At 37.3% G+C, this 20,681-nt stretch overlaps 3 protein-coding genes across 3 annotated transcripts; 2 read left to right on the plus strand and 1 right to left on the minus strand.

The window, feature by feature from the left end:
- Window positions 4,712–8,121, plus strand: LOC109706766 (BTB/POZ domain-containing protein At1g55760). The gene is made up of 4 exons (XM_020227741.1): window positions 4,712–5,458; window positions 6,172–6,320; window positions 6,548–6,666; window positions 7,284–8,121. The coding sequence occupies exons 1-4, from the start codon at window positions 5,340–5,342 to the stop codon at window positions 7,884–7,886; spliced, it is 990 nt and encodes a 329-aa protein (XP_020083330.1). The 5' UTR covers window positions 4,712–5,339; the 3' UTR covers window positions 7,887–8,121.
- LOC109725484 (subtilisin-like protease SBT5.3) lies at window positions 9,604–15,617 on the plus strand. Its single transcript, XM_020254690.1, has 11 exons — window positions 9,604–9,758; window positions 9,876–9,988; window positions 10,087–10,184; window positions 10,284–10,448; window positions 12,010–12,118; window positions 13,179–13,626; window positions 13,701–13,798; window positions 13,888–14,133; window positions 14,267–14,381; window positions 14,478–14,691; window positions 14,815–15,617. Exons 1-11 carry the CDS (start codon window positions 9,657–9,659, stop codon window positions 15,363–15,365), a joined length of 2,259 nt encoding a protein of 752 aa, XP_020110279.1. The 5' UTR covers window positions 9,604–9,656; the 3' UTR covers window positions 15,366–15,617.
- LOC109725492 (cytochrome P450 724B1) lies at window positions 15,743–20,083 on the minus strand. Its single transcript, XM_020254701.1, has 9 exons — window positions 19,584–20,083; window positions 18,629–18,953; window positions 18,335–18,487; window positions 17,991–18,233; window positions 17,805–17,891; window positions 17,618–17,696; window positions 17,380–17,486; window positions 16,709–16,833; window positions 15,743–16,222 (listed from the first exon to the last, which is right to left on the minus strand). The coding sequence occupies exons 1-9, from the start codon at window positions 19,796–19,798 to the stop codon at window positions 16,093–16,095; spliced, it is 1,464 nt and encodes a 487-aa protein (XP_020110290.1). The 5' UTR covers window positions 19,799–20,083; the 3' UTR covers window positions 15,743–16,092.

Genomic DNA, 20,681 nt, shown 5'->3' on the forward strand with positions numbered 1-20,681 from the left:
TATATATATATATATATATATATATATATATATATATATATATATTTTTTTTTATATATATATATATATATATATATATATATATATATATATATATATATTTTAAAATAGAAAAAATAAAGAAAAAATGAAAAAGAAACTTTATTTGTCATCTGTCACGCGCATCTCACATGCCACTTGGAAGGTTATGATGCAAGTTGCAACGAAAACAACACGTAATAAGAAGTGGGGCCTACTCTCATTGAATAAACAATAAGCATTTATTCAGGGTGGAAAGGAGAATATGTCAGAGTGAGGGGATTGGGATTGCTTGTGGTTAGGGATGTAAACGGAATGGATCCGGGGGTAGGAGAGTTTCTCCGTCTTTCGTTTTATATTTTATTGAATCGGAACAGATTTGAAATGGTCGAGACAAATTCGAAACGGATTATTTTTTATTTTATTTTGGAAAAACTTCAAATCCCCCTATGTGGTTTCGTCGTTTCTCATTTTATCCCATGTTGTTTAAAATGTATCAATTTGTCCTCATGTGAATTTTTTTTTATCAATTTTATTATTTTTTTCTTAAATCAGTGATAAAGTTAAAATTAAAGGGTACTAAAGTAAATATTTGATAAATCTAGATGGGTATCTGAAGTTTTTTTGTATATAATTTAATGAAATATTAACGAAAAAGCTACCGCAAAAATAAAAACGAAATCATAGGAGGGCAATTTGATATATTTTAAATCACAGGAGGGCAAAATAAGAAACTACGAAATCACATAGGAGCTTTTGAAATTTTTTCTTTTATTTTTTACTCTATTTACCGTCCTATTTGTGGCGGATCAAGACGAGAGCGAATTTTTGATAGATGGAAATAAATTGAAGGAAGAAAAGAATCTCCCGCCTCCAACTTCATTTACTTAAAAAATCAGGACAGATTCAAAACAGATTATCTTTTTTATATTTTTTTATTCTCACTTATTGTCTTATACTGATCGGATTGGAAAATCCACAAACCAGGACCCATTTGTGGTTGTGGAATGGTTACAGATTCTGGTGATTAAAGAGTGGGGCCCGCGTGGAATCGTAAAGATACTTGCCTTGTCCACATGGGAACTTAGGGCCCACAAAAAAAAAAATTTATTTAATTTTTTTCATTTTAAAAATAAAAAATGATTCATAATTTTGCGTTTCAATTGGGAAAGGGACAAAGGGACCGATCCTAGTCGTGTGTTGTGACGGACCCCAAGACAACATCCCCGTTATCTCTTCAATGTCACCGTTTTGATTTATATGCAATATATAATCATTGTTGTTGTAGAAATGCAATAAAATAATTTTTTTTTTTTTTTTTGAGAAAGAGGTAGCATGCTACCCGCTTCATTCATTGATCATTTGAACTAAGCTACAAATGTGAGGCAACCCGGCCCCAGAGAGGGAAAAAAAAAAAAAAAAAAAAAATTAAATTATGACCGGAGGAGAAGCTCCCACTCCTTCACAAGCAGTTTGAATCTATGGACCGCTATCCCCGGGTTAGGGGGAATATTCTGAAATATTACATCGTTTCAGACCTTCCAGATCACCCACCAGCATCCCGCTAGTTCAGCAAGTCTGGTACGCTTATTAAGAGGGTCTTTCTTGCCAGTCCACCTATCCCAAACAAGATTCACCTCATCCCCCAGGTCTTGGGCCTGGATCTCGTCGTCCCCTAACACCAAGATGAATTTGCAGAATACACAGTGGGTAAACAGGTGGTCCACTGATTCCTCGTCCGACCCGCAAAGCACGCAGGTGGGGTCATCGATCCACCCTCTCTTCGCAAGTCTATCGATATATTGTTAAATGATAACATTGTTCTAAGATAAGCCCATTGGAGATCACATTGTTAGATCTTAATTATGGGAATAAAAGTGTTACTATAATAAAAATCAAAGATTTAACTACCGTAGTACGAAATCGTTTATCCTGAATCATACCAATATGTACTGGTCATAAAAAAATATATATCTGGAGACATGTAACAATATGAAATATTTATTTTTTTAATAATAAAATATTTTAACTGTTTGTTACGTATCTTTTTCAATTTTTTAAAATTTTATTAAAAAAATTACTTACTAATTCAAAGAATAAAAAATTTTTAGCTATACTATTGATACAAAAATTGTATCATGTTACTATTTTATTAGCACGATATGGTACGGTAAATATGATCCATACTGACGGACACTTAAATTCTTGATGAGAATACTTTGGTGAGAATTAAAAAAGTCAAATAAACTTCTCCTTTATAGTAATTTAATTAACAAAAAAAAATTATTTAAAGTCTTAAGTTTGAAATCTATCTGCTACATATTTTAACTGTTTGTTATATATTTTTATTAAATCTCTTGAATTTTATTGAGAATATTACTTATTAATTCAAAAAATAAAAAGTTTTGAGCTATTCCATTGGCACGGAAATTGTATTTGCCGATATCTTGTTGGCACGATACGGTACGGTAGATATAATCCGTACCAATAGGCCTTAAATTCCTAATAAGAATACTTTGGTGAGAATTAAAGAACCAAATCGACTTAGGCACTTAAATTCCTAATAAGAATACTTTGGTGAGAATTAAAGAACCAAATCGACTTCTCCTTTATAGTAATCTAATTAACAAAAAAAAAAAAGTTAAAGTCTTAAGTTTGAAATCTATATGCTACATATTTCTTGCTAAGTACATTTTCAAAGAAAAATGAACGAAGAAATAATTTCTATTTTTCTCTTTTTAAAAAAAAAAGATTATTAATTGTGCCATTTGTTTAGTAGTCAAATTTCCACACAACGTACGTTAGAAATATTCAATGTTCCTTAAAAAGTAAGAAAAACTTTAAATCAAATGAATGCAAGGTGGTTGTAGGAATTGCTAAACTGATTTTATTTGAGCCCAACTTTAGTTTAAAAAATTTACTATTTGACAATTCTAATTTAAATTTACTATTTGACAATTCTAATTGTTATTTTATCATCATAATCTACTGTTAAATAGGATAATAATATATGTCATTTACAAATCATAAAGTGATAGCATATAACATTTTACTATCCTTGAATTTACATTTTACTTTCTCATAATTTGAAAACTATTTTGGCTATCATGCTTGAAAATAGATTTTTGCCGTGAAATAAAAATAAAATCATAGAATGTCAACTTACATTTTTTTCTTTCAAAAGTATATGGTGGTAAAATAAAATTGCACGATGGTCAAATTATAATGTATCCAGCCAAATGCACACACTTTTATATATTTATAATTAGTCCTTTTTTATGTTAAAGCCTACAAGCATTTTATAAGAAAAAGTACAGCTTGATTACATCATTGTAATTAAAGTTTTGTGGAAGAAAGATAAATATATTTTCATATCAAGAAAGAAGAAAAATATATAAGTAACTTCAAAATTAGAGAAGGACAAAATATATAAATCGATCTCCAAACTTAAGCAGCTAATAAAGCTCATAAACGTTAAGCACAGACTATCAAAAAAAAATATGAAGAATAAGATAAAAATAATCATTCAGATTGCATTTTCAGTACAGTTTTCGCCTATCCACTCATAACGGAACATCTCTCACTTCAAGTCCATCAAATTCCGGCATAAAAGATAAGCACCAAGTCGGGGCACTTTGACAGATTACATAAGGGAATAAATTCGAAGAGCGAAAGAGCGAAGGAAAAGATGATGAGCTAGATAGATGATTGTGTAAAAGATCATCGAGAAAAATATAGAAGCCATTAATCATCTTCAAAAAGCATAAATTACCCTAAAGTTCTAAAGTTTATGTAATATTGAGGGTTCCCTAGCCCATCAAACAAGAGAGAGAGAGAGACAGGTGCCCTCTTTTTTTAGCTAGGGTGTCATCTTCTTAATTAATTTACACAGAGACAAAATAAATAAATAAATAAATAAATAAAATCTTTGTTCCTGTACAACATACACCTGTGCACCAGTTCCCCTAACCTTGGTGCATCTGAATTGGTGGTTGGTGAGCACCAATTCTTCAGGAGCCTCCATGTGGCCCTTTGATCTCAATCAGAGGGCTCCACAATTAAAAGCTCCCCACTCTAAATTGTCAAATATAGGATAAGAGTATTGCAAGACTAAGTAAGATAACAAGTTAGGTATAGGTTGGTGAGGAAGGAATTAAGTCCTTACACTCCATGGAAACAAAAAAAAGAAAAAAAAAAAGATGAAGCTAAATTGTACTTTTTGATTCTCAAAATTATGAATTACGTGATATTTTAATTTTCAAATTTTTATTTATTATACTTTTTAAAATTTTACAAAGTTATTATAATTAAAGTGTCAGAATCTATATTAATTTACTAGATACCAATATGTTGCTGGTTTACTATTGATACAATATTTTAAACATCGTTTTTACTATTTATATCATTTTCACATCAGTAATGCAATAGTAGTTAATCAACTAAATTAAATTATAAAATTTAAAAAATAAATTAAAATTTGAGAATCAAAATATACAGTATTTGTTTAATGGTTTATCATTGGCTGGCGGAGACTTGACTCCTGCAGTAGTTCCATCACAAATTCTTATAAATATATTTTCTTTCTTTTTATATATATATATATATATATATATATATGGAGATATTAATTATCATTCATAATAAATTTTTAATTAAGTTGCCTCCTCTCCCCAGTGGCATATAAATTTGCAATCAACAGCACACAAATTTGCGAGCGCAGTAGGACCAAAGCATTTTCCCTTCTGCAGTAGTGTACACTGCTGCAGCAGAGGAGAGCGCAGCAATACTGGTAAAGCATTGGAAGTGGAGTGAAAGCCAATAAAAGAACCATCTTTCTCTTTCTCTTTCTCTTTCTCTTTCCCTCTCTCTCTCTCTCTCTCTCTCTCTCTCTCTCTCTCTCTCTCTCACACACACACATCAGGTAATAATTTAAAAAAAAAAAGAAAAAAAACCACAGCGACTTCCCTGTCGCAGCTTCTGCTTCCGTGGAAGCAATTCTCCGGCCCACAACCCGGAAAAACCTTTGCGTGCCGAATTTCCCTAGAAACTATAGAGCATATTACGACTCCTCCGCGCCTTCTCCTCTCACTCTCCTCCTTTACTCGTTTGTTAGTACATGAGGAGGAGGAGGAGGGGGGAGGGGAATTGGAGGAGTAGTAGTGGGAGGAGGAGCGGTGGAGAGGAGGAGGAGGAGCGGCGGCGGGAGGCTAAACCTGGGAAAGGCGGGGGAGCTGTTGGGGTTGCTGGATTGCATAAATGAGGCTGCAGCGGCGATCGCGGCGGCGGCGGCGTGCTCTTCTTCTGCGTTCTGGGCGGCGGGGATGAGCGACTCGGCGTACCGCGTGGACACGACGCCGCGGCTCGCGCAATGGCGCATCGACACCCTCTCCTCCTGCACCTACCGCAAATCCGACCCCTTCAAGATCGGACTCTGGAACTGGTCTCTTTCCATCTCTCTCTCTCTCTCTCTCCCCAAAAGATTGGATTTTTTTTAAAAAAAATTATTATTTTGGCCTTTGATGGGTTTGGTGTTTTTGCACCCAAAGGGGAAAACATTTGGTTTTGGAAGTACCCAGATGAGTTTTGGGTTGCTCAAAGAGAGAAAGGTGGGATGTTAGTTTTTTGGACCAAAAGAGGGGCGGGGGGAATCTGAGTTTGGAGCGTCCCAGATGAATTTGGCGTGGAGAGACTCGAAAGATTCTTTTATTTCACTTGGTTTTTCGGGATTTTTCACCTGTTTCTTTGGGGTTTTACTTCTCTTTAGATTCCATTTTTTAAATTTTTTTTTTTTCGTTTCTGTGGAGGAAAATTTCTGTGTCTCACTATGTTTTGAGTCTCTGTTGAACTACTTAGATCTCTCTGATTCTTGTGACTTGGGGTTTTTTTGGGGTTTTACTTCTCTTGTCGAAGTAATCGCTCAATTTGGTGACTTATTCTGATTTAATTTTCTTCTCATCAAAATAGAAAAGCTTTGATTTGGTAAATACCCATATAAATTTTCCTCATCCAACAAAAGGTTAAGAAATTTTTATGATATTCTCTATGTTTCTTACTCTAATTCTTTTGCTATTGTAATTGAAATTTGTTGTAGAGATTAAATATAGAACTACTGCTTATCAATTTTGTGTTGTTTTTTGGTGATAACTTGTGAAGGTACCTCACTGTGGAGAGAAATAAGCAGCTGTATGTGAAGCTCTACCCAGAAGTCTCAACTGCAACAAGGGAGCAACCCCCTATAGCTTCCTTCGTCATCAAGCTCGTCTCCTCCGCCTCTCCGAATCGCAAAACCCTAGTCCATCCAGGTCGAATTACTCTTCTTCTCTTTGTTCCACTCAAGGTTATTAAAGGGCCGGATTTGGTATCGACAGATATATTCATTCGTTAAATTCGCTCGCTATTCATCGACCAACTTTGGCCGGATTCAATGATCTTATTTGTTTCTAGCGAAAAGAATGGCTATGTGAATATCATTTTCCATAGATAGAAGCATCTAACCGGTCACCTAATTCCGACCCTTAAAATGTTGCAGGAGTTTGCGACAAGCAGCTAAAGAACAACGACGATTTTGTATGGGCCGTTGATACCCTTCTCACTGGCAGATTCGTAATTGACGTCGAGTTTCTCGACTTAAAGATTGCGCCGCCAACTGTAAGCGATACTTACTCGATCTCTTTTTTCACATCATCCGTGGTAACTAAGATCAAAGAATTTTTGTCCTGTACATGTGGGGCTGGATTCGTGGATCAGGGGATGACATAAACCTAAAGTCTTGCATCTTCAAGTCTTTATCTGCATATATCACAAAAATATCTCTAGTTGCTTCTCAGTACTAACATCTAGAACATACTTTTCGAGTGTTGTTGAATATGTCATGAGATCCTTACTGCTCCATGCTCTGTAACTATCGTCGCATCATCAGGAAAAAGATGGTATGGCCATTGCATATTCATAAAAATTAAAGTCGTAGGGTACTGTTGATTATGATGTATTCACTCTGTCTCAATAAGCAATAAAACTAAAATTGTCTGGTGCTGGGCAAAAAAGTGCTAATTTGATAGGTGTTCTCGACCTAAAAGATGGTCGCAACTTCCTACTTACTACTAATTACTTGCCATGATCCTAATCATTTGATTCTAGCTTTATTTTTTTTTGGAAAAAAATATAGCAAGTCTTTCTTACTAATACTACTCTCCTAGAAATATCGTTGAGTGAGAAGCCCTCAATTGTTGTAGCCTTTGCACCTCATACTTTACACTTAACCACAGGGCGGAGAACCGATCTCCATCTGGACTGGTTACCACATCGAGAAGCACTCCAAATCGACCGCCCTATCTGCCCTAGGCCGGATGCTCACAGAAGCCATCCACACCGACATCACGATCAATGCCGCTGACGGAAGCATCGCGGCCCACCGTGCCGTCCTCGCCTCGAGATCCCCAGTCTTCCGGAGCATGTTCTCGCACAACCTCAAAGAAAAGGAGCTGTCCACTGTCAACATCTCCGACATGTCCTTCGACGCCTGCCAGGCATTCCTAAACTACATATACGGAAACTTTAAGCCCGACGAATTCCTCACTCACCGCCTCGCCCTTCTCCGCGCCGCCGATAAGTACGACATCTCGGACCTCAAAGAGGCGTGCCACGAGAGCCTTCTCGAAGATATCGACACGAAGAATGTGCTCGAGAGGCTTCAAACTGCGTATCTTTACCATCTACCAAAGCTGAAGAGCAGCTGCATGAGGTTCCTGGTGCACTTCGGAAAGATATACGAAATCCGCGATGATTTCAATGCATTTCTTCTTAATGGTGATAGAGAGCTCATTGCAGAGATCTTTCACGAGGTTCTCGCCGCGTGGAAGGGTCTCTAGGAAAGCGCCGAGAAGAAGATAAAATTTGTCGTTTGATACTTTACTTTTGAGTTATAGTTTGTGTGGATTGTGGATGCATAAATGGGTTAAATGGGTTAATCGGAAAAGATAATGTACAGGATATATATTGGTTCCATTAAAAGTGTGTATTCTTCAGACTAAGAAGCATATGTATAAATTTGATTGGAAGGAACAATTCATTGAATATATAGTAGAAAAGATCATTGTTTCTTGTGCTTCGTTGTGGAAAATTATTATTATTATTATTTTTTTCTTTTTAGAACTTGTTTATGGATCTGTTAATTTAAACCATCATATTAGATTAGAATTCAATCTGAAAGAAGTACTTGCAGATAATGCTCCTATAATGACCCATCAAAGAGTGACTCAATATCAATCTAATAAGGATCTACGATCTAATCAGAATTTTAATCTACAAATCTAGTCAAATCAGATTAAAATGGTGGGAAAAGCAGGACAATTGCTGGGGCTTTTGGATTGCATAGATGAGATCAGAGCTGCGATCGCCGGCAGCAGCAGCAGCCTCTTCAGCAGCGGCAGCAGGGATAAGTGCATCATTCGAATAATGGCGAATGGAGCCCTCCTCTGACACCTCGCTCATATCCAAACCCTTCGGGATCGGAATCCGGCACTGGTTGGCCTCTCTCTATGAAGATATGATTTTGGCCTTTTCGGGTTTAGTTTTCTGCTTTAGGCGAACAAAGACGTGATTTTGGAAGCGCACCCACATGAATTTTTGGCTGCTTAATGCATCTCTAATTGCTCATTGCTAGTAACATCTAGATCATATTTTTTGTGTAAACTGCGCATCTTTCTTGTCTGCTGGGGCTGAAGATTTACAGTTGCATGAAGATATACGAAATCCGCAACGATTTCAATGTGTTGTTTCTCCTGAATGGTGACAAAGAGCTCATTGCAGAGATCTTTCAGTGAGTTCTCACAGCCTGGAAGGGTTTCAGTGTGCACCGGTTAGAAGATGCAATGTATTATGTGATAATTTATTTCCTTGAGTAACAATTTGTCTGGATATTCATTAGATTATGATTAAGAGAAGCAATTTCGAGTAGAGCTACTATATTTTCGAAAGTATAAAAGAGCCGATATTTTTTTTACTTGTTGGCTCTTAGATCAATCCCTTTGACTATTTCTGATATTTGGATTAATATTATTACCTTAGGGGATCACTCAATCCTAAAAAAAACAACTCAATTTTAAGGGGGACTACTACCGTCCCGACTCTACAATTCTTGATCCAAAAGCCAAAAACTTAGAAACACTAATTCTCTTATACTTTCGATAGTATAGCAGCTCTACACAACAATTTATTAGACACTTTCCTGAGCCTAACATGTCCTGGCCCAGCATAGGCCCATTCATAATAGGCTTCCTAATACTTTTTGGGCTCACCTAATTTAGATCCTTGACTCAATGATATATATATATATAACATAAAATAAAAAAAACTTTAGAAAAATTATCCATCCATTGTACATATTTTGGCAAAATCATTTATTTCAATTCATCCCTAACGAAATGATCTTTTTGGAAAAGTGGCTTTTTTTTCTTATTTTTTTCTGAAACAGAAAGTTCCCACTACTTTCTGTTACAAAAAGTCCCCTCCTCCCATTTCAGTTTCGGGCTTATAAAACTAAGAGACCACACACACACACACGCACACACCCCACTGTTACTTAACCTTACTCTTTAGGGAAAAAAGGAAAAAAAAAAGCTCATTAAAAATTAGGAGCAATGGGTTCTATTATGAAGAGGAAGAAGAAGAGCTATTTTCTCCTCCCTTTTCTCTTTCTTATTTCCATTTTGCTGCAGAAACCCACCTCTGCTGCTAAAAAGGTGTAGTGTTTTTTCATCATTGGCCTCTCATTTTCTTATGTAAAGTTACATAATTTCTAACCTGCATGCTCTACTTAAAAAACCAAAACTTTTTTTTTGGGGGGGTGTTTTTTGCAGTCATATGTGGTTTACTTCGGAGGCCACACTCATGGCTCTGAAGAAGCCTTTTTAGACTCCTATGAGAGAGTCACAGATGCCCATTACGAATTTTTGGGCTCAGTATTAGGGAGGTAAGAGATGACACACAAAAAAAGAAAAAAAGAAAAAAAAACTTTTTGGTTCATCTCCTTCTTTGTTGAACTTCTTTTGATCCTACTTAATAACACAGCAAGGAGAAGGCCCAAGATGCAATCTTTTACTCGTACACAAATTACATCAATGGCTTTGCTGCTTCCCTCGAAGAAGAAGAAGCAATGGAGATCTCAAGTGAGTAAAAGAGCACCATTTTATTTACATCCCTCTGTTTTTTTTTTTTGTTTTACTCTGTTTTGATTTTTTTTAAAAAATATATATATATATTTGCAGAGGATTCCAGTGTTATATCAGTGTTTCCAAATAGAGGGCACAAATTACACACAACTCGATCCTGGGATTTCCTTGGGCTGGAGAGGAATGGGAGAGTGCCCCTCAACTCCATTTGGAGCAAGGCCAATTTTGGAGAAGATGTTATTATTGGAAACCTTGATACTGGTACTCATCAACCTCACCACCTCCTTTTTGCGCACACACACACACACACACACACACACACACACACACAAACACTCACATGGAAGTTGTTTCTGGAGTTTCCTTTTATATCTTTTTAAGTAATAATGTATCAGATCTTTGTTTGGTTATTTAATAGTGTAAATTTTATCTGTTCTTTTTCTTCTTTGTTACCTTCACATAATATGGTGCAGCTTAACTCCACTGGCCATTTTGGTCCTTAAATTTTAGTTTACTGCACTATATGGTAGTAATCTAAGTTTCGCAATCTAACATTAGTTGAATAGATAATAATCAAGCCGCTAATGTGGCAAATAATGTGATTTTTTAATTATTATCACGGCATCCATTACTATGCTATTATATCAATTTTGTTATAGCAATTTAGGATGATTAAGATAAAAATATATAACAAATTAAAATTCAAAGATCACAATATCATATGTCTTTCAGTCTGGGAACTAAAAATTATCATACATCGTATTTTAAAATTACTCGTAAACCATTTTTTTTATTTGGTCAATAGATTGTTTCGAGTAATAATTTGTGAGAAATATGAATTGTACACCCAAAAGTTGGGTATAAAATTATACCATTTCCGTTCAAATGTTTAGATGCTTTTATTTTTTACTATAAGACCGACCGTCTCTAGAGCAAGTGGTAAAGGGGTTGGTGGTTGGTATCTGAGGTTTCAAGTTCGAATTCTAGTTGATTCACATTTCCAGCTAAGTTTATTTCTAAATGAAATAAACGAAGCGGATAGCGTGCTATCTATCTCTCAAAAAAAAATATTTTTTACTATAAAATGTAATACAAAAAAAATTTGTCTGTAAATAAATATGTACCAACTCATTGGATGTACAATTAGCATTGTTCACACCATCCATCACAAGCAACAAAGTTGGGCGCATATTGTTGTGTTTGAGTGATCAGGTACAGTGGCTATTTCCCACATTATCTAAAAGGCACGTTTTTGAGTTTCCAACAGTACACATCCCATAGCCTAGTGGGTTCATTTCACATTCCCAAAAGGATAAGTTATTTGATCTATTTTTCCCAGAAAAAAAAAAAAAAAGTTATTCCAGAGGATCATATATTAATAAAATATATAATCAAACACCACACCACACATGCATTTAATTCCTAGTATTACCGACCGTCTCTAGAGCAAATGGTAAAGAACTTGATGGTTGCCTGATTGGTATCCGAGACCCAAGTTCGAATTCTAGTTGATTTATATTTTCAGCTAAGTTTATTTCTAAATGAAATAAACGAAGCAGGTGGTAGCATGCTACCTATCTCTCAAAAAAAAAAATCCTAGTATTTGCAGTAGTGTTTGATTGTGATATTATGAAAACACTTGGATCAAACTGTAACTTAATTAGTTCCCATTAGCCCTGAAAATTAAGAAAACAAGTAACTGGAACCAAGTGTTCTCTTTGACCAGAAATTTTGTTTTCTTTTCAGTGTTAATCAAGTTGTCCTTTTCACAAAGTTTTAATATTTTTGTTTGGTTTTTTATGAAATTTAATTAATTTTGTAGGTGTGTGGCCCGAGTCAGAGAGCTTCAGGGAGGAAGGCATGGGGCCGAGCCCCTCGCAGTGGAGAGGAATCTGTCAGGATGAGCCTGAAAAAGGAGCTGGTTGCAACAGGTCCCTCCATTTTGTACCCCCACCCTTTCATTTTTTTTTTATTTTTATTTTTCACTTTGTCCCTTTCAAATATTATTATTTTTTTTTCATTTTAGTCCACCTTATTTTTGTCACGTTACTTGCTATAATCACAGTATTTTGTATAAAAACCAAATAGTTAAGCGTAGTGTGACACACTATAAGCTTATAAATTTATAATTTTTTTATTTAATTTACTGTAAGAATATGCGGCCATTATTATTAATCATGATAGTAAATAAAGTGATATGTTTTTTTTACAAACTACATGATGGTACAATATAATAATTTACCTTTCGCTAATCTATATTTTCACGTTCTCTATTTTTTCTTAAGAAAATCTCACTTTAGTTTATTGTTTGGTGGTAGATACTTATGTGAAATAATAATAAAATAAAATCACTAAACAGTTTAGTGTAATTTTGCAGAGCTCGTGGTAAAAAAGTAAAAACAGGCAGAATCATAAAAAAAAAAAAAGCAAATTAAAATTTATTCTATGATAAACGATGAAGTACGTAGCAAATTGAAGTTTACTGTATTTTTAATTCCTTTCTATATTTATTATTGTTTTCACCTGCAGGGCCAACTTGTTTTAAGTAATCCACTATACTTTTCTTTTTCCCTCGCTACAATCACCAGTTGCTTTATGAACAATTAAAGTAAACATAATTAACATAATATATTACGTAGAAACACTTGTCACTTGTGTGAAATATTATTTGGCAAAATTATTTGTTTTTATTTAGTAAAAAATAGAAAATAACGCATAGGAACACGTTTCCCATCTCCCTCGTTGGGAAACGAAACGTCGATTATTATTTTAATGAATTTATATTCACGCGAAACGACATAATTTCGATATGATAAAATTCTATTTCGAGGCCCCGTTTCACGGGAAACCCGGCAAGTGGGCCCGGACTCAGAACAATGACCCCGTTGACCGACCGTTACTAGCCCCAATTTTCAAAATTACTGTTCATTGTTTCCCATTTGAATTCCATCCGTTGATCACGAATCTAACGGTCCGCAGCACATTTATCAGGAAGTTGATCGGAATGAGGTACTTCAACAAGGGGTACCTGTCGGCGGTGGGCCCCGCCGTCTCCGCCGCCTCGGCCCGCGACACCGCCAAAGGCGGAGCCCCGAATGCACGCGCCGCGGCGTACAAGGTCTGCTGGCCCCCGGTCAACGGCAGTGAGTGCTTCGACGCCGACATCCTCGCGGCGTTCGATGCCGCCATCCACGACGGCGTGCACGTGCTCTCCGTGTCCCTTGGCGGGGGCCCCACCGACTACTTCAAGGACGGCGTGGCGATCGGCTCGTTCCACGCCGTGAAGAACGGAGTGACTGTCGTTTGCTCGGCCGGCAACTCCGGGCCTGACCCGGGCTCGGTGTCGAACACCGCACCGTGGATCATAACCGTCGGGGCGAGCACGATGGACCGCGAGTTCCCTGCCTATCTTTTGCTATCCAATAAAAAGCAAATCAAGGTTATCTCTTTTTTTTTTCCTGATTTATCTATACTTAAATCAATCATTAATTTTTCAAAAATTTTGGATTTTAGGGACAAAGCCTTTCTCCCTCGGGGCATCCAGGAAACAAGTACTATCCTATAATCCGCTCTGCACAAGCCAAAGCTGCAAATGCGACAGAGGATGAAGCGTAAGCATTAATTTAGATTTCAAATCGAATATCGAAAAGATGAATAAAAAGCATATTTGCCCCCTATAAATCCTTTTGTGAATCTGCAGAGATTTGTGCCTGCAAAAATCTCTCGACCCCGCGAAGGCGGGGGGGAAGATAGTCGTTTGCATCCGCGGAAACAACGCGAGGGTGGAGAAAGGAGAGGTGGTTCGCGAGGCTGGCGGCGTCGGGATGATCCTCGCCAATGACCAGGCAACGGGAAATGAGCTCATCGCAGACGCGCACGTTCTTCCCGCCACCCATATCTCCTATTCCGACGGCCTCGCCCTTCTCTCCTACATCAACTCCGCCAAGTATGCTCTTCCCAACTCTATCTTCGAACAAACAAATGTTCTTCGCAAACTATTTGCACTATTTGATTGTTATGATCCGTGAATGGCTAAATTTATCCGCGTATAACGAAACGAAGCAAACAATTACGTGCAGGTCGGCAGCGGGGTACATTACAAGCCCTAAAACCGATATCGGTACGAAACCGGCTCCTTTCATGGCCGCTTTCTCTTCTCAGGGGCCAAACACTATCACCCCTGAGATCCTCAAGGTTCATATTTGACAAATTTTGGTATCTTTCTATAATCTTTTTCGACTTTTTAAGTTTTCAAATTGCATGATCGATACTTCTTCGCGTTGTGCATAGCCTGATATTACAGCACCAGGGGTTAGTATTCTCGCTGCGTACACCGGTGCATCGGGGCCGACGGGATTAGCCTTCGACGACCGCCGTGTGCTCTTCAATTCGGAATCAGGTACGTCGATGTCGTGTCCCCACGTCTCGGGCATTGCGGGCCTCCTCAAAGCTCTTCACCCGGAGTGGAGCCCTTCTGCAATCAAGTCTGCTATCATGACTACATGTGAGTTTTCGTATCGCCTCGCCTTTTACTGCAGCATCCCGATCTTGTTTAAGAATGTTAGTCACAATCAATTCGACGCGATTTACTCATCCAAGTATGTTTGTCGCGAACCTTGTAATGCAGCGAGAATTCAAGACAACTTGAAAGAGCCGATGAAGAACTCGTCCTTCTTGAAAGCCACTCCGTTCAGCTACGGCTCAGGCCATGTCCAGCCGAACCGCGCCATGGATCCAGGCCTTGTTTACGACCTAGGCGCGAACGATTACTTAAACTTCTTGTGCTCCTTGGGCTACAACTCGACCCAAATCGCCACATTCAGCGTCGAGCCCTACACATGCCCTTCTAAACCTGCAAAGCTCGAAGACTTAAACTACCCCTCCATCTCCATCCCGAACCTCGCAGGCGAAATTACTATAACCAGAACGGTGAGAAATGTCGGTACACCGGGAACGTACAGTGTTCGCGTCGAGGAGCCGCGCGGGGTTTTGGTGCTTGTGGAGCCAACAAGCCTTAAATTCGACAAAGTGGATGAGGAGAAGAGGTTCAAGGTCATTTTCAAGGCCAAGGAGAGGAATTTGAGAGGAGAGTATGTGTTTGGTAGGATTATATGGTCAGATGGAAAGCACTTTGTGAGAAGCCCAATTGTGGTGAAAACAGTGATGCATAAGCCTTAACTGGAACATAAGTTTCTTCATCTTACATTGTGGATTAGATTATCAAAATAGGTCGTCGATGAATCGATTTGACGAAAAAGTTCGGTTAGATTTAGTTGAGAAGTGAAGATGGATGGATGTATTGATCATTTTGCAAATTTTCATGTTTGGAATAAGAGCATGAGTGATTGCAAGTGTTCAGAGTATGTTGTTGACTGATAAAAACTGATGCATTAATTTACAAAGCACAAATTCTAGCAATTTTCCAATGACTTCTCAGCCAGCATCATTGCTGAGCTTGAATAATTACAGCACAAATAACATAATCTAGGGATTATTATTATTCTGTTGTTTTATGGCATTATTGTGGAACATAATCCTGTGATTGAAACATGTAATTAATGTGCTAAAATGACAAACCATTTGATTGGAATTTTCGATAAACATAAACTATATCTACACCATGTACACATCTCATCCTGTTTAATAACCATGAACCACTGGTATCTTCTTCCTGATGATCTATTCAATGGGTCATATCCTCATGGCGAAAAGAGTATGAAGCACAAATAAGACTAGACATAATCTAACCGTCGAGCCAAGAATGGACGGCCTGGATCCGATATCGCCCTGAAATGGATGGTATTGAGGGATCATTGTGCAGATAGAGACCATGGAAAGGCACAAATGGCTGTAATATGTACTCATGGTTTAGACTTGCTTTCGTCGCTAAATCATCTCCATCTATTCATATTGTGCCGATTCCATCCTGTTGAAGTTCAGACAATGACAAAATTGGCTCGATTTCCAGCGGCAACCCTCTTTGGAACTCGACATAGGGATAAGCCATCGGTGTGTCTTCACCTTCAATTCGCCATCTACAACGGGACAAATTTTACATCTGATCAATGTTTTAGAGCAACAGAGATTTGTTCTTATGATACATCATTGTTGATTCACTACGGTTGGTCCACCTATATGAAAAACTGGATCCAGCTATGATTTTTCTTTGGTGTCATATTTTTTGTCACTTTTAAGCAACAAACACGGGGTTAATTCCTCGATTTCGATTTCATTTTCATGGTTTCGGTTACAGCAATTTAGTCCTGAAATTTGTTTTGACAGCGCCACAAAATTCTCCGATTGGTGATGAAATTTAAATTGGAGGTCAAACATCGAGAACTAAAATTGTTAAAACCGAAACTCTGCCGATGAAATTCAAATCTGGATTGAACTCGAGGGACTAAATTTCTAGCTGACCCAACAGATATCATGGTCTATAAAGGGGAAGGAGTGTGACTGAAAACTATAATTTCTTTTTTTTTATATATATAAACTGAAATTGAAAATTGTATGTTATTTACCTGAAGTTGAGTACAAGGTGGTGGAGGAAAAAAGCAGTCTCTAATTTCGCAAGTTCAGATCCTGGGCAGAGCCTTGGTCCACCACCAAATGGAATATGTTTCTTGCATGTTGCTTGGTTTGGGCCCTATCCATCAATTAGAGAAAGAAACATTTGTTTCTACTTAAATGAGAGCTTAAAAGCATAGCTAAAGATGCTAACTTTTGCAGAAAGGTGACATAATTAGGACTACAGGGGTGGGGGGAAAGGAAAAAGAAGAAAAAAAAGGTAATGAGCCTGAGTGAGTTGGCATCTGGAAAACCAAGTGTTACACATAATTATAGCAAAGTTAAAGTTTCACCAAGGATTGAAAGAAAAGGATCCTTCATATATGACACATTAAATTATTCAGAGGTTCATGTAATGATCAAGGGGCAACAAAATTTGCTTATTTCTGAGTACCACTTTNAAATATATGTTATATTAGATTCTAGATTAGATTAGATTTTGACTAGATTTTATAGATTAGATTAGGTAATTCTAGATTAGATTAGATTAAATTCTAGTATAGAGAAAATTAGAATCATTAGATACATACACACAATAAAAGAAATATATATATAAAAAAAGCCTAGATACCTACAAATAAAAATCTCATGACTGAGACAATTTCTTCATGAAACAACCAATTACCTCCCATCTGCTAGGTTGAAACTCTGTGGCATTTCCATGAAGAGATGGGTCCAAATGTACTGCACTGAAAACAGGCAGCACCTTCCAACCAGATGGAATCAGATAATCTGCCAAACCCCAGAAAAAAAAGCTATATTAGAACTAATACTAGAGTGTAATAATTCAATGCATGTATGGTCATGTGGAGAGCATGAAAAAAGAAAAAGGATTGCAATTAAGCCTCAAAGTGGAAGTGCACCTTTGTATCTGACATCCTTGAGGGCCTTTCTGTGAACAAACTTAACAATGTTTCCACATCTCAAAGCCTCACTAATCACCTGAGAGGGGTAAAATCATGCCACATCATTCACAACCAAGCTAATTAATTTATCTTAGAAAATTTTAAGTGAGAAACAAAAACAAAAATCTTGTCTCCCTCATCTTACATATTGAGTAAATTCCATTTTCTTATAATCCTCTGAATTCAAGTGTTCACCCTCTTGCTTGCTGGCTCTGATACTCTGATGCTCACTCTGAGAAAATAAAGAGATAGAAAAGTAAACAATTCTCAGCTTTGTCACATAATTAGAAAAAAAAAAAAAGTACCTTGAAAATATATAAAATAAATGCACCTTGAGCTTTTCTAGAGATTTTGTGGACTGTGCAAGAAAATATATAGCCATGGAAATCAAAAGTGAGGTGGTCTCATAGCCACCCAATAGGGAGTCCAACACAAAGCTGATTTTCTCCTCCTCAGATAGCTCAGTATTGGACAGAAGCACATCAAGAAAATCACCCCTGGTGTTCAAGTCCCCTCCTTTCCTTCTCCTCTCTTCAACTATGGCCTTCACAGTGAGTGAGATCCTAGCTCTAGCCTGTTAAATCAGGAGAGAGAGAGAGAGAGAGAGAGAGAGAGAGAGAGAGACTAAGATGCAGTGCACAAGAGACAATGAGGAATTTTAGTTTCAATAATCACCTGAACTGCCCTTGCATAGGGGGTTCCTGGGATGTAGAGAGGGAAAGAGATGAGGCCCTTCATGAAGGTGAGAAAATCTTCAAGGATCCTGGCAGTTTGGGGCTCATCTGGTGACAGGCCAAGCACTTGCTTCACTATCACACTGAAGGTGAACTGTTGAGCCAAAGCAAAAGTACCATTCAATGAACAGATACATTGCACCTGATTAAACTCTACTACCTGCCAAAAATTTACTACACGCAAGGCAAACTGCAGTGAGTTTCCATGTTTTAGGGGATCATGTTTTGCTCTGACCTTTCTAGCCTCCTCACAGAAAAGGACTCTCTTTTTGTCTCTCCATGAGGCTATGATGTGAAGTGCTGTTTTCTCCGTGTCATGTAGGAACCCAGCTTTTGACTTGGATGAGGTGACAAGGGTGAGGGCCAAGTTCCTGAGCCTCTTGTGGGTGTCACCCACCACCACTATCATGGAGGATTTACCAAGGATTCCATGGATGGGCCTGGGGTAGCTGCACTGGAAGAGCCTCTCCTCATTTTGGAGGATGAAATGGTTGAGTTCTTGGTCACATGACACTATTGTTGGGGTGCAGAAGAGATGTGACTTGAACACTTTGCCATACCTGCATATTGAAATGCGGACCAGTTTCATTAGTATGTGCATATATTTCTTCAGAGCCATTTACTTATCTTTTAAGTCATATTTATTGTTTCTGTATTTGAGCATGTAATTTTCTTGGTTTTATGTGCTAATGCTTGGAGGGCGCACACACACACACACAAACACACACACACACACACACAGAGAAAGAGAAGGCAGACTAGATGGAGTTTCTTAGCCCGCAAAAGAAAACAACAAAATACTTTATTCTTTGAAGTAATTCTTCTGCTTACACATATTAGACCTCCAGATAATAAGCTTTCTTTGCAATATAAAGTAAGAAATATATAGATGATATCAGAAAGGACCAGTGGAAAAGCTGAGAACACCGTACTATTTATTATACTTTGCCAACCTTTACTTCCTTTCCAATTTACAGTAAGATCTCACTCAATGGAAGGTAAGGTAAGAAGAAAAAAGACCAAAAAAATGCCAATATTTAAAAAACTATTACTTTAGAGAGAGAGAGAGAAAGAGAGAGAGGGAGAGATGCAGGCATGCAACTGCATGAAATAATGAGTTACTTGTAGAGACAAAAATATGGAGAGAGAGAGAGAGAGAGAGAGAGAGAGAGAAGATGATAAAAGATTACCTGGAACAATGCTCCTCTAAGAAGCTCCCAAGGGTGTTTGATGCATGTGGTCTCAAAAACCTCAAGGTTTCACCAACCAAGGGCCACCCAAAGCTGCCCCTTGGAGCTGATCTAAGGTTCAAGACCAAAGGGAGAAAATGGTCCAAAACCAAACCCAGGAAGAGCCCAATCAATCCCACCAAAGCAGTGTGGAGAAACCCAGATCCCACCATCATACACCCCCACTACTCCTCCAACTCTCATCTCAAAAGGCCACCAACTATAAGGGCCTGCCTCTCTACTTCTCTCTCTCTCTCTCCTCTCCTCTCTCTCTCTCTCTCTCTCTATTGTGATTTGTGAATGGAGGAGAGGGAGGTTTCTATATATCAACACCTTGTGAGTAAAGCAAGTGAGGGCTTTTGGCAGTTTATTACTGTTGGGTGATAAAGAAATTTTAAAAAAAAAAAATTAAGGAAAAAAAAGAAAGAAAAGAGCTTAGCTTTTATCAGAGCCTAGGAAATGGTTCAAAGCTAGGCTAGCATCTAGCCTTCTTATCGCTAAGGGCAGTGTCACACACATGTAGGGAATTGGTGGTCTAATATTTTAGAATGAGTGCTGCAACTGATATATATATATATATATATAAATATAATATTACAGGGTTACATGTATAATTGAATCCCTATAAATACGTGGAAGATTGCCCTTCATAATCTAAATAACTGCACCACATGCCATTTCATGAGAGTCATGAATATCACAAGATTTAAAGAAGCTTTAGATTGCGTATGCTTGGGGAATGGAGGGGGATAAGGGGTTATCCCTCTTATTTCTTTTTTTTTTTTTTTTTGAGAAAATCCCCCACTTATTTCCGAACACAAAAAAACAAGGTGAAATAAACTGTTGAGAAATGGGATAGCTATATTGTGTGGGAAACTGGGAATAAGGATGGGGACAGCTGTTTCCATCCTTATTTAATATTTATAAAATTTTAAATTTTAAATTTTAAATTTTAAAATTTTATAATTTATAATCTTAAAATTAAAATTTTTAATTTTTAAAATTTAAAATTTTGAATGTAAAATTTTAAATTTTAAATTCAAATATAATATAAGGGGC

This window comes from Ananas comosus, linkage group 2 (assembly GCF_001540865.1).
Source record: "Ananas comosus cultivar F153 linkage group 2, ASM154086v1, whole genome shotgun sequence".
NCBI lineage: Eukaryota > Viridiplantae > Streptophyta > Magnoliopsida > Poales > Bromeliaceae > Ananas > Ananas comosus.

Bases quoted from the DNA above. Each gene is read 5' to 3' on its own strand.
- LOC109706766 (XM_020227741.1), top strand. From the start codon at position 5,340: ATGAGCGACTCGGCGTACCGCGTGGACACGACGCCGCGGCTCGCGCAA. The intron at 5,459-6,171 runs GTCTCTTTCCAT...TAACTTGTGAAG, and splicing joins AAGATCGGACTCTGGAACTG to GTACCTCACTGTGGAGAGAA. The intron at 6,321-6,547 runs GTCGAATTACTC...AAAATGTTGCAG, and splicing joins CAAAACCCTAGTCCATCCAG to GAGTTTGCGACAAGCAGCTA.
- LOC109725492 (XM_020254701.1), bottom strand. From the start codon at position 19,798: ATGATGGTGGGATCTGGGTTTCTCCACACTGCTTTGGTGGGATTGATT. The intron at 18,954-19,583 runs GTAATCTTTTAT...TTCAATATGCAG, and splicing joins TTAGAGGAGCATTGTTCCAG to GTATGGCAAAGTGTTCAAGT. The intron at 17,697-17,804 runs GTAAGATGAGGG...TACCCCTCTCAG, and splicing joins AAATGGAATTTACTCAATAT to GTGATTAGTGAGGCTTTGAG.
- LOC109725484 (XM_020254690.1), top strand. From the start codon at position 9,657: ATGGGTTCTATTATGAAGAGGAAGAAGAAGAGCTATTTTCTCCTCCCT. The intron at 9,759-9,875 runs GTGTAGTGTTTT...TGTTTTTTGCAG, and splicing joins CCACCTCTGCTGCTAAAAAG to TCATATGTGGTTTACTTCGG. The intron at 13,627-13,700 runs GTTATCTCTTTT...TTTGGATTTTAG, and splicing joins CCAATAAAAAGCAAATCAAG to GGACAAAGCCTTTCTCCCTC.